Source organism: Platichthys flesus, chromosome 14 (assembly GCF_949316205.1).
Source record: "Platichthys flesus chromosome 14, fPlaFle2.1, whole genome shotgun sequence".
Taxonomy (NCBI): Eukaryota; Metazoa; Chordata; class Actinopteri; order Pleuronectiformes; family Pleuronectidae; genus Platichthys; species Platichthys flesus.
Window position 1 is genome coordinate 13,205,666 of NC_084958.1, and position 16,240 is coordinate 13,221,905.

Here is a 16,240-nt window from a genome sequence, read left to right on the forward strand (position 1 = left end):
CTGTGTGCATATGTGCGCGTGGACCTTATCCAAACGGACATGGGGAACAAAGCAGAGCTCTCGGCAATCATTCATTGCTCTCAAAAGCCGGCCAGGAAGGAAAGGGGCTAGATCGAGACTGCATTCAAAGTCAGAGTCAAGGACATCTCCAGTGATGATGCTATGAGATGGGGACTGATAAACAATGTGTGATTTATTGCAGCTTCCGCTCTTATGAGTTATCCATAAAGGGGGGGGGGGGGGGGGGGGGCAGCTTGTGTGGCGACTGGCAGCCGGTTCCTATACTCAAAGCTTTTTAATATTTTTTTACAAAAGTTTTATTGGATGTGTCGACCTAAGTCAGCCAGAATTTGAGTGTCTTAAAGTCCTGTTTTCAAGAGTCGGCACAGTAATGGCGAGTTTCTGAGTTTCTTTTATATTTAATAGAATTACACAAATCAAGAGATATTTAATGAGCATGTGATCGCATTAAATTAATTAATGAGAACGCCTTCCTTCATTCTGGCCCTACATCCAATCGTTTAGCAATAAAACGGATTTGGGCTGAAGTAACTGACATTACTTTTTAGATTCAGATTCTTCGAGCCCAATTCCCATTGTATAATCCATATAACTATAGACTTCTCAGCGGTCAACTCATCACATCCGACTGTGTGTAGCCTCACTCGTGTGCTGCACTTGAAGCTGTGTTCAACATTAATATTCAGAGAACCAGGTGGCACTTAAATGCACTAAATGAGTTTAGTTTGGACAGATGTCGGATTCAATTTAACCAATAAAATGTTAGTTATTGTTAATGTTATGTTCTAAAATGAGGACGAGTTAGTTGAGTCAGGCTTTTTATTCTCTTTTGGATATTTATTATTGCTATTCAATAAGGCTTAAGTCATTTTGTGTATAGGTGCAGGGCTCACATGGACGGATTACATGGGAAACGTTGAGCTACGTGAATACAGGGATTCTTGTCTCATCACATTCACAGAAACAAGCTCACACAGACTCCATCACGTCCATGGACATAAAATCCTTTTTGGGACCACTGACAAACACATATCGACATTTCCATACGATTCTGTGAATGAGCTTGAAAGGGATTGAGCAACACCATGACCCTGTGGTTGATCGTTGTGTATAGTTGTTTAATTCCTGCTTTATTTTATTGGATGCGTTTAAACAATAGACGAGGTCATCAGATTTGATCAGCCCTGGACTGCATGATCAAATGTGCTGGTATTGAGCCGGTGGAGAAAAATCTGTTCTTTAAATGTCTCCTCTGAGGTGGTGAGACTGATTTTATTGAAGTTTTATAGTATTATACCTGATGTTCTGCCTGGTTGCTTGTAATGTTAATCTGACTGGTGATCAGAAAGAATTTGAATATTTTATAATGCCAATCTGAGGACAAATTTGAGCAGGTACCCTCTGGGGTTTCCATTATGAGGGCAAATATATATGATAACCGTCATTCAATTGTTAATGGCAATGGATATTTTACTGTTCGCTGCTTATTTGACTTCTGCACTTTGACCACGACACTGAATTAACTCTTATGTATCACTCTGGCCGTCTTGTCATGTTGTCAGTTGATCTTTGTATGTGCATTTTTTTATATCCTGGCTAGAAACCAATTTAAAATGTATGTACAATAAAGATATTTTACCTACTTTGTTCATCTTTAAATGTTTATCAAAGGGGTGAAACACAGCAATGCGCTATAAGAACCACTGTTCCATTAATGATGCACTTTATTCAGATTCAAACCCCAAATTAAATGTTCCTTTTTATGATCTTCCTAAAAGATCCCATGAAACGGGCAGTTGAACTCCCTGGGAAAACCTCCATACACAAGTGAGTATAAATAAGAGGTCAGCACATTCTTTACTATTACACCTTTCTCCCTGTCGTCACAATCGATCACTCACTATATGTTCTACCCCAATATCGACAGAATCCCATTTAGAAAAAACTGACAGCATTTATTCTTTTGGAAACTTACATCTTGGTTGGACATGTCCCAGTAAGGCCTCTCTCCAAACGACATCACTTCCCACATGACGATGCCGTAGCTCCACACGTCGCTGGCTGAGGTGAACTTCCTGTAAGCGATGGCCTCCGGCGCCGTCCACCTCACCGGGATCTTCCCACCCTATCGAGAGAAAAGAGGCGCAGAAGGTCAAGTGGGTGGAACTCCTGAGATCTAAAACAGTTCATTGCCAGATTCCCTTTCACTGGTGCCACATTAAAGTTGGACATTGCCCATGACACCCCAGCGCTCGCCTCGATTGCCTTCCTCAACCCGTCTACCCATTTAGCCCCTCATCCACCCAGCGAATCAATCCTCCAGCAGGCGAAACACACACACGCTTCTGCCTCTGCCTCAGCAGCAGCTCCCAACAGTGTTCGCCCTTCACACGTCGACCAATATTACATTTAGTGTCTCCTCTCCCACAGCCCTGTTTGAATGAAGGGAGATAGGCCTGCGCTTCTGCTAGTACTTCGAGCGTGTCTGCCTGTAATTGGGCTACCTGGGCCTCAGGCATGCCACGCGCCCTGTTGATTGAAATTGACAGCTGCTTGTTTAAAATTCCACACACACTCGCACGCATTTACAGACACACTTGGGAACATACGCACAGGCACCAACATAGATGACTCTACGTGCACGGGCCCGTGTACACAAACAGACACGCATATGAATTCCTGTTTGTGGCTCGCCATCCCCCATAGCACCACCCTGTTTGTCTGAGTGGAGCATGCACCAGTTTAACAATGCCAATTAGCTGAACCTGAGCATTCGCAGATAAGCTGCTGTTGGAAACAGTCCTCAAACCTACACAGACCCCCCTGTTCCCTGCTCATATCCCCAGAGTGAGGGGGGGGGGGCAGGTGGAGGAAAATAAACAGCAACATGGAGAAAAACAAGTGATAAGTGAGGAGGAGAATGAGATACAGGAAAATGGTGTTTCTATCCTCAGGGCTGATGTTTGCAATGCTGGACAAGAGAAATCCCAAACAGCTTGTGTGCTTCCTGTGCGTGTGTGTACAGTAAGTAGGTTCCAGAGGTCAGTGCTGTGTGGCGGTGCAGAGGTGGAGAGGCTGAGCTCATTAACGAGCAGCCCTTCAGGGTTTGACCTTTGAGAGGCTACCGACCCTGAAAAGAGATTTAACATCTGACCCGGGATGGAGACGGCTGTCAGGACACTCAGGGACACAGAGGCAACACGCATCTCTGGTTGAGCACAGCAGCCGGTGGAGGAAAAAAGAGAGGGGGAGCGGTGGAGGAATTACGCAGAGGTGGGACAGAGAGAGAAAGTGAAAGAAATATGGAGAGGAAGAGATCAATAGTGGAATAAAGGCTATCTGCGCCCCAGTGACTTCAATGCTTCTCTCATATTTCAGACAAGTCCATATCTGAATCATCTATACCGAGACCCCAGGACACTTTAATTCATCCTTTCTTTTGTCCGAGAGCAATTGAGCTACACAGATACAAGCCTAATGTCGTCTCTACAAAAATACAAAAGGGACAATCCACCTTGATCCATCACTCTGTCAGGGGCGACGCTTCAAGTCGATTATTTAGCTTGGAATAACATACCGAAGATGAAAAACGAGGAAATAAATGTAGGACATCAGGAACCGAAACAAAAAAAAGCTGCCCTTTAGCAAAAACGCTGTTACAGCCTCTCTTTATCATCACTTGCTTACTCCCCTCTTTGCTCTGTGCATCTGGTCTCACGCCCCAGGACCCTGTTGGGATATGAACCGAGTGTCAATGAAATGGCCCGAGCAAAGATACAGGCTTCACAAGTAGCTCCCTGTGTGCCTGAGACAGATTTTAGTAATGCATTTCCAAGGCGGGAGTGTCAGAGGCAGCTATGCAAACCTTTAGTAATTACTGCTGTGGGCCAGTGATAGCTCTGCCAAAATCCTGCTTTAATAACATGAAGTGCCGAACAGCTCATGCATAAAGGGAAGGAGGCAAAAACATAATAAAAAGCGTCGGCGCTTTTTTGATTCAGTAAAAAGAGAGCTAATACCACGAGGAATGAGTCCGGGTGTAGAAGCCATGATGGGAATTAAAACCGACCTAATGTCAACACAAAGGCGCGAGTGCTTTGTGAGGCCTCGCGGCATGGGGAGAGCTCTTTGGATATGCTATATTGCTGGTTACTGAAAAAGGAACAAGCTGTTTTCTGTTTGCCTTGAAGTCAAATAATGCCCCTGAAGCAGAATTCACACACTTCTATGTTCACGGACAGTTAACTGAGAACGTGTGCGGGTAAACCGAACTGAAGCAACTGAAGCTAACGCAGCCGCTGCAGCTGCAGAACCTTGAAAGGAGTAACCGAGATTGACATCGAGTGATACTTCACAAAACTCTCCTCATTGTAAATAAAGTGGGCTGCAGTGCGTTCATTTCACACAGTGACACTGGATGGGTCTATTTTCTGCTTGAAAAGTGTTTTCACAATGATTGAAAATCGAGTGCTCATGAGAGCGTGACAACTTGAAATAAATGTGTCGTGATGGCGAAAAATACGTTTCCCCCCCATTTACCAATTGTGTCTCAAAACCTGCATGTATTAGAATCAGGCATATGCACATGATACAAGACTTAACCCTTCCTACGTGCTCACTCATGCCTTATTTTCTCGGTTGCTTGTCACAGAGTCTTGCGTCAGGGTTGCCAGGTCTGTGTTTTGGGCTTAGGTTGCAGCAGGTAGAATTAAATGGGAAACCTACTTTTAATGGAAATGACACAAATAATTGGTGCTTGTATATGGCTGCGGAAGTGTAAGTGGATGGAATGGAGCAGCACGGTGTCAGGGGAGGATGGCGTTGACTCAATTGTTCTTCTGACATTCAATCTTGACCAGGTCTCAACTGCCTCTGGTCTTTCAGCTCTCCAATCATCTCAAACCTCATTTCTTCTGTGTTAAGTGCCCCTCATCTCCTCCATGAAACTAACAGCAGCAGGTTGTGCCCTTGCTCACTGTCACTACTGTAAAGTGCACGCTAATCATAATACATGTGGCCACGGTGGTTGACTGTGAATGCAGTGTTAACGGTTCGGCAGATGCATAGTTTGAATTCTGGTGTTAGGTTTGATCTGTATTGGCTACAGCATCGGTTTTGTCACACAGAGGTGCCCCCCCCACCTGTTGCACGACTTCACTTATCCACATGGAGCTAAAACCCTCGTGGGGAAGCTTTCCTGCTGACCTCTCGTTTGCTGATGTGCACTCGTAGCACATGCGCAGGCACCTTCTTTTTCTTTTTTTTTTAAAAACTATTTAAATACCATATATATCCAACTCGGTAAATGCTCATATTAGGGTCAGTAGGATTTTTAGCTTATATGTGAAAAAGTACAAATCTGGTTGAGATTTAATTTTGTACCTGTGAAAAAAAGATTTACATTAGTAAGAAAAAACCTCAAAGTGTGAAAAATCTGTTAAGAAGAGAGTGGAAACAACTCAGCACTCACAGCTACCACATAGTGTGTGTGAGGCTCATCTTGACCTTTTCTTTACACCTTAATCTGATTGGACAGCGACAGTCCAATCACAAGTCACATTTATCACTATTTCTTTCTTTCTGTTGCTTCCCATGTCCTCCACGTGGAGAACACCTCCATGACACCTTGAGGAGACACAGGTGTGTGGTGTGGTGTGCCTTGTATGTCGCCTAAATGAGGTTACGGCTTGTGACTGGTTCCGCCTGGTTGTGACTGCCGCTGACAGGTGGTGACCAGTTTTGACAGCTGTGGCGGTGCGTCCGGGAGTGCGACTGCCACGCTGATGTGTCAGGTCTGTCAGGTTAGGAAGTAGCACGGTGAGAAGACTGTGCCGCTGTGACAGCCAGGTCTGAAAGATTGACGATAAACATGTGGTGGCCTGGTAATGTGTGTACTTGGTGGTGTGCGTTGTGGTCCCTTGGCCGATAGGTGTGTGTGTGTTTGTGTGTAGAGACCAAGTAGCAAGGATATGAAACACCTGTCATGTCTTTACAATGACTTGCTCTGCCTCTGCACTGGACATGTTCAGACCTGGTACTAACATTTGTCCTGAGAGATCAGATCACAAGTGGTGAACTCTACACACGTCTGTCCACATCTGCCAGGAAACTGTGTCCTGAATGGGTCTCCTGTGACCACTTGTGATTGGACCACACTTCCCTGCTGCATATGCAAATAAACACATACGTAATTTCTGTTCACGAAACCAATTATGTTGTTTTCTCCCGGTCTGAGTTTGATATATATATATATATATATATATATATATATCTTTTTCAAATCTGTAAAGTCACATGGACTGTCACTGACTGGCTGCTGCAGGACAAGCAAATCTACCTTTCAAGTACCATAATCACCAATTCAGTCCAGTCCAGTGTTTGGTCTTGTCTTTATTCCGCCTGATCACTTCCCAGAAGACATCTAGAGATACCAAACAAACTTTCTCCTTCATCTGAGAGTGAAATGTGTGACCTCTACCCTCCCCCATTCCCTCCTCTCCTTCCCTTCACTCCTTCCAACTTCAGTAATCCATTTCCAAACAATGTGCCCTCAAATGGACTCGAGCACATTTACTTAGGACGGGGAGAGTGCTCCATCAACATCCTTTTAATGAAATCCTGAGAGCCACGGCCTGCCCTGGATGTCTGCCCTGAAGAGAATGAGAAAGAGAGGAGGCGATGGAGGGAGAGGCTGAGAGAGGAAGAGTGACAGACAGAGATGAGGAAAAAAAAAAGAGAGGTGGCTGGTGACAGTGACGTTGGTTACTCAGACACCCATGGGAATGTCTGGCGAAGAAAAAGACGCTGGTCTTTCACAGTAGATTAAGTAAAGTCATGCTTAACTCAAAGGGAAGACTATGTTTTGTTTGGTGTTCTACAGACTTAAAAGTGAACTTTACAGCCTTTTCGTGTTTTAGATTTGATTAACTGAGGAATTCCAAAAATGAATCAGAAATTGATCTTCCCACGCAGTATGGGTTCACTTTTTGAATTCACTGCGTGGGCACATAACAGAGTGGAGCAAAACATTTCTGTACACCACGAATAGCCTCCCGCTCTACTTCTGGATAATGAAATCGCAATCAAGATTTAAATGTGTACACTTTATATTGCCTTGCACCTTGTGTCTGCAGCTTTATGATCCTGTTTCAGAAATAATGTCAGCTGCTGCTGGAGGTAAAATCAAAATAAAGCGATAAAGAAAAATTAATTTTATTATTCTAGTGATGGAGGCTGGAGATCAGAAAGTTGTGGTTTTGGTTGTAATTTTGCATCAGAATTTAATTTGCAGAAAATGTTTCACCTATTTTTAAAATGATCCTTCAAACCTTCAATTCCATACTCTTGGTTTTTGTATTTGTAACAGACTACGAAAACATTTATCAAAGCCCACCAATTTAATTTATATTTTGTGACTCTGCAGTAGGGTATGACTTTTGTTTTTATTTCTATACAGGCTCACCATCAGAGAAGATATCCCTTATTTCCCTTGTACACAAACAACCTTATTGTGAAACCGGCTTCAATGCAAATGCGGTCCAACAGCCACAGATGGCTAATCAATGCCCACCTTATACTGCCTCTGGCAAACATGACAGAAGGTATAAATCAAGGTGGAGTCATTTTGTGTGGAGGCTCTTTCTTTGACGCAGGGATGGATAATGTTGTTCTTTTTTCTATTTTTTCAGAACCTGTAACGTCCTCAATGTTAATTTAAATTCCTGGATATTTTCTGCAGCTTCATTTATCTTGAGACTGAGCAAATTAAACTCAACCATATGAATAAAATTAGCCTGGAAACATCTTAATTGGTTTCAAATTCAAAACTAAGAGATTAAAATAAAATAAACCGAAGGGTGAGGTGGGATGTTGAGGATGCTGCTACAGTCTTGACTGGGCGTTTGGGGGGTTAGATGCCCAGCAGCAGAGCCTGCAGTTTGGCACTTAAACAGGAAGCCAGCTGGGGATCACACTCGGTCAGTGCACTTGTGACTCACACTTAACGAAGGCTAGGGAAGTGACAATCTGTGTAGGAAAGTTTGAACATATCTAGATGCTCTACTTATAAAAATAAATCAAGCTTAAAAGAGAAAAGTGGAAAACAGCTGGATATTTCCTCTGCACATCTCAGGGATATAATTCAGATCCAGCCGTCAACGTTTGGAGATATCAGAGAAAACATTATAGTGATTTTCTGTTGTTTTCAAGTATAAAACACAAAGACAGGACATTTATTTTGGATCCACACTGATAGATGTGGACTCAAAGGTAGTTTTTGAACATCGGAAATAGCCTACAGTGAACCTAGTTGTTGATTGTAGAATTATTGCGGGAGAATGACTGCTGCACAGCATCAAAGAGAATCCCATGGTTTCATCTTTCTCTTCACCTTCACTGAGAAATGAAATATTTGAATATAACAAAGAGATGCATCTATTATTGTGGATGTTTGGGTGAAATTGGCTTATGATTTATTGTGAACTACAAAAGAAATGTGAGATCTGTATTTAAGTATTTAAGATGAGTCTGTTATCGCCTTGTGGAAGCAACTGTTGTATTCTTTGAATACGCCTGGACGCACATTTTGCTAAATTTGTTGTTTGTGTGTATAAACTTGGAAATGGTTGTGATATTGGGACATTTTAAGGTGTGAGTCATGTTGTGTGGTTTGGCGTATGGACCGGAGTGAGATGAGGTGTGGAAAGTCTGCTGGTTTATATATTATCGCAGGTTTAGCGTAGTTCGCGTTCGTGGAAAGTCCCCTTTGTTTGTGCTTTGGCCAGGTTCACGTGGACGCGTTCCAATAACACTTCTCGTTTACTCCCTGTCCCCTTAACTTGCAGTACAGTGCATAAATATTCCACAGCAAGTTCAACAGACGAGCCCAAAAAAAGTGCATGGGCCCGAAGCCAGAAAGAGAGGGTTGCGGTGGGGTGGGGTGGTGATGCAAATAGAAAACAGACAAATGACAGAAACAACAGTGCGTTCGGCGTGGTGCGCGCACTGGAGCGGAGCTGAGAGAATGTCACTCAGGTCACTGGGATTTGACGGATGAGCTTTGTTACTGGCTCTGTGTCACCTCACCTTTCAACCCCTCTCAGCCTCAATCACACAAACAATCGGAAAAAACACACACACACACACGCGAACACACACAATCACAAACAAACATGTAACGACACCGAGGGGACATATGTGTTCTTATCTAGAACCACAGCACACAAACACATACTTCTCACGACATACATGCAGGCCCCACTCAGTCATAACATACATCACATACTGTGTGACATGCAAGGCAATGACAGCTTTTCCACATCGTCAGCTGAGGCACCAGCAGAAACTCTTGACCCATACCTGCCCTCTTCTCTAGGGCCCTGAGGGCATGATAGGAAGCTGTTATAGACTTGACACACACAAACATATCCACGCACACACACCCTCCCTATTTACGCATCCTTATTTTGGCCGTGCATCAACCCACAGTGACTGATGCCCCGATCTCTGACTTTCACTCACAGTAAAACATCTGACCCGTCACGGCTGCAACAACTCGACTCATCGTTTGTCACATCGACACTGAGCGTGCCGTTCCAACGCACATTTATTTGCAGCGGGAAAAGCCTTGAAATGGAAAGAACAGGACGGCAGCAGGAGACAGAAGGAAATATAGATGAATGGATGCATGGATGGGTGGCTCCTTAGATAGATGGAATGGTGAATAAAAAGAGTGATATAGACGTCCTCCTGGTCCGCCAAGTGTTCAGAAATCCATCCTGTCTTTTGTCAGGTCATCAGGATCGCTCACATCTTACCTAACCTTGTTATGTGCATTTGGGCCATTTTCTTGAGCTATGCAACCGTGTGTGTATAATGAGGAAGTGACGCAAACACGAAGACAAGAATGCTGGGTCTAAAACAAAACACGCTGTCGTCACAGTATTTACGGTAATTAGCGGACATCACCTTAGAAGGTCCAAGCATTGTCCTGTGAGCCTCATTAATCTCGACTTTTGGTGAGCGGCCAACAGTGAGGGAGGACAGCCTCCTTCTGTCTGAAACGTCCACAACAATGCTCCGGAATGAACCCACTTCCAGAGTTTACAAAATAACCAGTGTGTCCCCCGACCATACATCCAGCACCACACCACAGGCACTGGAATTGGAGTGAAAAATTAGAAAAGCAGTAGAGGGAAGGAGGTGATTAACTCGCTCGAGGAGGAGGTCGACGGTGATGTAAATCACTGCACGTCAGCGCAATTTAATTTCCCCGATTCCCTCGGCCTTGTCTGCCACAACAGCCTTGCTCGCTGATTGGTTAGTGGCATAGCATAAGAGATCATGGAGTTAAGGGCACTGGCGGGGTTTAATTACATTATAGGATCCTGTACAGGACCTGAGGACCGCGACACACCTTCATACACACGTCTGCTTGTTCCGAAAGCTTCAGGACAAGACAAGGGACATGAAGGTTTGTAGTTACATTAGCTAAATCTTTATGAATTGTACTAATATGTAAATTCAAGGCTGATAACACATTTTTGGGTTTTCAGGCTGTGAGCTTCAGCGCATTCAAGTAATGTACTTAATGCTACATTTAAGTGCCAAGTCTCTTATTTGAGTGATTTTTTCCGTCAATGTAAAATGAACTGTTGGAGATATAACTCTTCAAACACACTGTGCAAAGTTTGTAAGGGTTTCGAAAAGGAATTTGACAGATACACATTAAGTATAATACAATCTTTTTCAATCCTTTGCAGTCAGTTACCGCCTGAAGTCTTTCACACACATACATACACACAGCAGACACTTTGTATCATCCCTGGTGATGCTCTCCCAGAGTTTCGCTGCAGCCACCCTTAGCTCCAGCTTGTCTCTGTGCCTTTAATCTGGTCTTCACTACATGGACCGCTGCTCAGCTGGACTGCGATCAGGTCAGCCGGTCGAGGACTCTCCACCGCCTCTCCTTGAAAAGCTCTGGTGTTCTGCTAAACTCTGAAATTTCATCCAACGAGATACATTCGTCTAAATCTGAGCACACACGCTCCTGTATAACATCGAATTCATTCTGTTGTTTGTCAGCAGTGATACCAGTATCACAGCTCCACTGGTATATATAAATGATTGAAACACGTGGTGGCTTTGGGGCATGAGGTTTTCCTTTTTCTTCACTATTTCCTTAGGGTTGATTCTTGTTTCATCACTCCATGCACTTTCAGAACTGGTCTAGCTCCAGACCTCCATCAGTTTCTTTGTGTGTCTTTGTGAAGTGCGGCCTGGCTTTTCTTCTTCTGAAGCTCAACAGGGGTTTACATCTTGTGGTGAATCCTCTGCGGTCGTGGTCCTGAAGTCTTCCCTTCATCGTTGGCAAAGAAACCTGTACGCCAACTTCACGGAGAGCTTTCTCAACTTGCTCTGCAGTCATAATGGAATTGTCTTCATCATGCGAATCATTTTCATGACTTTTGCTCCTTCGTCTACGAGGCTGTATGCCACCCTCGTCTTTCTTTGTATCAGTTATATCTGAGCCATGTGAGTTTTTTGTACACAACCACACTGAAAGAACAACCAGCTGCCCAAGAGACATTTAATAGCCAAGTGTCCAATTACTATTTTGAACTGCAGGAGCCTGAAGAACAACATGTTATACCTGTCCAAATACTTCTGAACTTGACTACTTCTTCGCTGATAACGTTACTTCTTACTTACAAACTTAGCTGGCATTTTGATGGAATAAGCCTTGGGATGTGATGGGATATGAATGGAACGGCTCTCTTGATTTGGAAGGAATAGAAATAGCAGTGGAGCTGAAGATGTTATCCTCACGATAATAAGACGTGATAATAAACGCAGCCAAAGCTTTGTCGTGCTCAGAAAAAAAAATCTCTACTTTGAAAAAAAGGAAACACGCCATCGGAAACAAATGCACTTGAGTGTTTAACCGACAAACAGGCTCAGGCTTCAAACCTCACCTGCTCTATCGACTGTCCAGAAAATGCCCTCAAGGAGATTGTCTGTATTAAACAACATCAAAATGCTGAGTACAATCTATAATCCTGTCCCCACCTTTTACAACCTGTATTATTAGCAAGCTCAGCGGCACGAACAACAGACGAGCTGATCCTCTTTGCTGCCAAATAAAAACCTATTCAGCAAAGGTTTCTCCACAGGAGTCAAGCATACAAAGCAAGCTATTCCTGGGGAACAATTAGCTCTCAGCCAAACCAGCGTGAGGTCATATCCCCTCTGGCCCCAATGACACTTCCTGTTCACACCTGGGCTAGCATCTCCTGCCAATCGCTAGCCTCCCTATAGGCTCAAGCAGACTGTACATGTGTGTCTCTGAATGACACGTATTCTGGCAGAAAGCAGTTTGCACCTGAGCTTTACCGCGAAGGTTAAAATAGAGTTGATATAAAGTATATGGTTGGGTTTTTTTTTCACCTATATTTAGATAAAGACAAATTATTTTGAGAACTCTCTTTTTCGTACCTGGGTCAGCACTGACTCACAGGCTGACGGCGAGCTTTTGATCTTCACTTTTGCATGTGTTGTAATATTTTTGAAGCTTCTCCGAAAATAGGCACTTTTTATAGCATAATATATTCATAATGTATTCATATTTATTCATAGTATGTACAAAGCTTTCATCATGCTGTACATTCACTTCAGTGTATAGGGTGAATCATGTCCAGAGCCCCTGAGGCGGCTTTAAGAACCAAGTGAATATATTTGTTCCTTGTCAGGGCTGGCAGAGGTTGTGTGGAGCCACTGGAGGCAACCAGGACAGATTGAGTTCCAAGTCATTGTTTTGTCACAAGTTAGTCAACACAATGGATTGCAAAATAGTTTCCTACCTTGTATAACTATGTAGCTGGCAACGTTCCTGAGCTGTTAAATGAATGCTAGCTTAACATTAACTTGTAGTATTAGCCACTCCTTCCATTCTTTGTATTTTTTTTTAAGCTTTGTACCATTAGTTCTTTGTGGTTCTCTGCTACAACTTGATTGGATGTTGTTGTGGATCTGGCTAAAGTGTTGACATGCTGAGAATGAGCAGTCGTAAAATCAGTTGATTCAGATAATAGCTGATATGTGATGCATTTTTTGAATCGTATGCTTTTCAATCTTTGGGCTTTGTGTGAGGTATAAAGTATTTTCAAGTCAAAAGGATCAAAGGGTAGGCATGAGTCATTGGTGATAGGTTGGTGATCAGTCATTGGTAGTCTTTTTAAGTTAAGTCTGACTCAAGTCAAAGTTATGTGACTTGAGTCAAAATCTCTGCTTAGCAACTTGCAAAATAGGACTTATGTATATTTATATTTGAGCTTTATTGTGTTTCACAATAAAAAAAGGATATGTTTGGGCCAAATAACAAAAGGAACATGGTCCATGTCCTCTAATGGCCAGATTTCTCACATAATTCTTGAGTGTTTTCTTGACTCCCAACGCCACAGCAATAAAACAAGTTAATTTGCACAAGAGAATCAATGAGGTGATTCCAGACACATACACGTGTCTGCGCACAACCACCCACACAGAGAAAAACATGCATCTACACTTGTTTATGTGCGCATGCACGCACACACTCACAACACACAAATAAGAACACTCACACACACTTAGGCATGCCGGGAGTCCTAATGACCTGCGCCGTGTGTTTGTGAGGGTGTAAAAGTGTGTTTTGAATTAGGAAGAGGAGAGGCAGAAGATGAACTAACGACAGCTGCTAATAATTACAGATCTGTAGTGTGGAGGAGTTAATGAGGAGCCAAAGCCTCCCATGATGCCCCAGTAATAATGAATGAGGAGTGAGAGAGAGAGAGAAGGGAGGGGAAGAGCTGTCAGTTTGAGAGGCCGCAATGCCCTTTGGTTTCTCTGCACTCTGGGCATGTCAACTAGAGAGGAGCCTTCCCAGAGGAGACTTGTCTCCACACTAATGAAGATGTGACAGACCTCGGTCCGTGACTTGCAGAGTGTAAAGAAAGAGAAGCGAAGGAGAATGAGAGAGAAGATAGAGACAGCTCATAAAAAATGAAAGGCACTGAAAAGGTGAAAGGTTTCCAAGACCTTCAAACAGAATGAGACGGTGTCAGAAAGAAGCAAAACTGATTAATCTGGTAAATTATGTTTTCTGAACTGCTGAAGAGGTCAATAGGAAAAATGATTGGACATCACATAAATCACATGCAGATAAACACTCGATGAATACAAGTGATAATGTTATTCATGGCACTCCGGCAGAATGAAAGACGAGCTTTGCAAGTACTCACCAGAGAGCTGGTATAGCTGGGATCAGACGTGTCATCCTGTAGGTAGCGTGACAGGCCAAAGTCGGAGACCTTACACACCAGGTTGCTGTTGACCAAAATGTTTCGTGCTGCCAGGTCGCGATGGACGTAGTTAATTTCTGAGAGGTACTTCATCCCTGCTGAGATCCCACGCATCATTCCCACCAACTGGATCACGGTAAACTGACCATCATTTTGCTGTAGAACAGACAGGAACCCAAATGAATGGTTAGCTGGAGCGTACATTTGGCATGATTTTTTCCCCGCAAATACTAACATACCAGCTTTTAATGATAACTAACTTATTATGTTGGTTCACTAGTGATTTATAGCTGTAATGTTAACAAAAGACTCCAGTATTGAAGGTTGTAAATATCAGGGTCAAAGAAATGGCACTTTTTCTTCGTCAATAAAAAATTGCCATTTTGAGCTCTTTCGTAATCGTTGCTTTCATATCCAGAGGAAGACTATACTTGTATTAAATAGACCAAATGCAATGACACATTATTGTTCACGTAGGTGTAAGAGCATTATTCCGTTCAGTCATGAAGGCATCCATCTCCCCAACATCCACGTATGGAGCCCCTTCCACTATGTGAACGCTCTGAAGAATGAGCTTTGAGGACCCCGTAACACAGTTACAAATAAGAGGGTGAAGGAGATCGATGGAAACACAAGTCGGATGTGGCGGTTAGCAAAGCCAACTTCAAAGAGCCCCTTTAAACCCACCCTAGATCAAAGTTGAATGGAACACCAATCCATGCGATTGAAGAAGGAAAAAAGCAAGTTGAATATTGATTGAGCTGTACGTCTGCTCAATCCGGACTTTAAAAGAAAAGGTGAAGAGTCCATTAATAGTTAGAGGCAGTAATAGAGAAATTAAATCCTGATACAGAATCCACGGTAATTGTCATGAAACATATACGCCGCTAATGCTGGATATATTACGACGGCTCATTCCAATTTGTATCAGGGGGGATTCTCTGCATGAACTCCATTTTATGATTTTAATGATTTATTTCCAATTAGCGTCTCACTCCCGTAACGCAAAAGGTTTCTATTCAACCGCCTGTTTCCGACTTTGTATGACATAGTACATGCATGTTTTTATGAAGAATTACTCACCCTGAGGAACGAGTCGAGAGCGCCATTCTCCATAAACTCTGTGACAATCATGACAGGACGGCTCTTTGTGACGACACCCTCCAGACGGATAATGTTGGGGTGGTCGAACTGGCCCATGATTGACGCCTCGGACAGGAAGTCCCGTCTCTGCTTATCGACGTAGCCTGCCTTCAAGGTCTTGATGGCGACATAAATTTCCCTTTTACCCGGCAGCTTCAGACGGCCCTTGTACACCTCGCCGAACTCACCTAAGAGGGAAGTAGAGGGAGGGTGCAGAGTGGCTGCTCTGTCAAAAAGCAAGAGCCGGTCTATTTTTCATAATGAAACTGTGATCACACAAAAGCTTAGTCGAGTTGATTAGATCTAAATCTATTCATTTATCAAGCTTATTTGCATCCTTGTGTCCCTGGGCAGAAATATTACCCAAAGAGCTATTATAGATCTGGATTTAGTCTATATCAAGCATGAGTGTTTTCCAATAATGCTGTAGTGTTGCTCCTTCATGATATTTTTTACCGGTGTTGGCTCCTCTAACTCACAGTAGTCATCTGTCTTAAACGCCTGCCAAGTGTCTTCATATTTGCTTCACAAAGAACAACAGGCAAGCACTATCTGGTAAATATCTGGAAGTCTTTTAATTAATTATCACCAAGTCGATGTCCTGCAGAGGCACCACATGGTGAAATCAACAAAAACGGAAACCTTTAATTAGTAAGTCCCCCTGCATCCTTACTCCTGTCCTATCTCTGTCACTTCCTCACACCTAGCTTGCTGAGTAGGCCAATCCACAGGAGCTGTTCCAG

The 16,240-nt window shown here is 43.3% G+C and overlaps 1 protein-coding gene across 2 annotated transcripts in view; it reads right to left on the bottom strand.

Annotated features, from left to right (window-relative positions):
• The window catches only part of LOC133968769 (ephrin type-B receptor 1-B), a 152,982-nt gene that overhangs the window by 8,410 nt on the left and 128,332 nt on the right, over positions 1-16,240 (bottom strand). For both annotated transcript variants that reach the window (XM_062404955.1, XM_062404954.1), the window contains exons 11-13: positions 15,438-15,685; positions 14,295-14,510; positions 1,997-2,146 (exon numbers count right to left, since the gene is read on the bottom strand). In XM_062404955.1, coding sequence (XP_062260939.1) covers positions 1,997-2,146; positions 14,295-14,510; positions 15,438-15,685 — 614 coding nt within the window. The remainder of the gene's footprint in view (positions 1-1,996; positions 2,147-14,294; positions 14,511-15,437; positions 15,686-16,240) is intronic.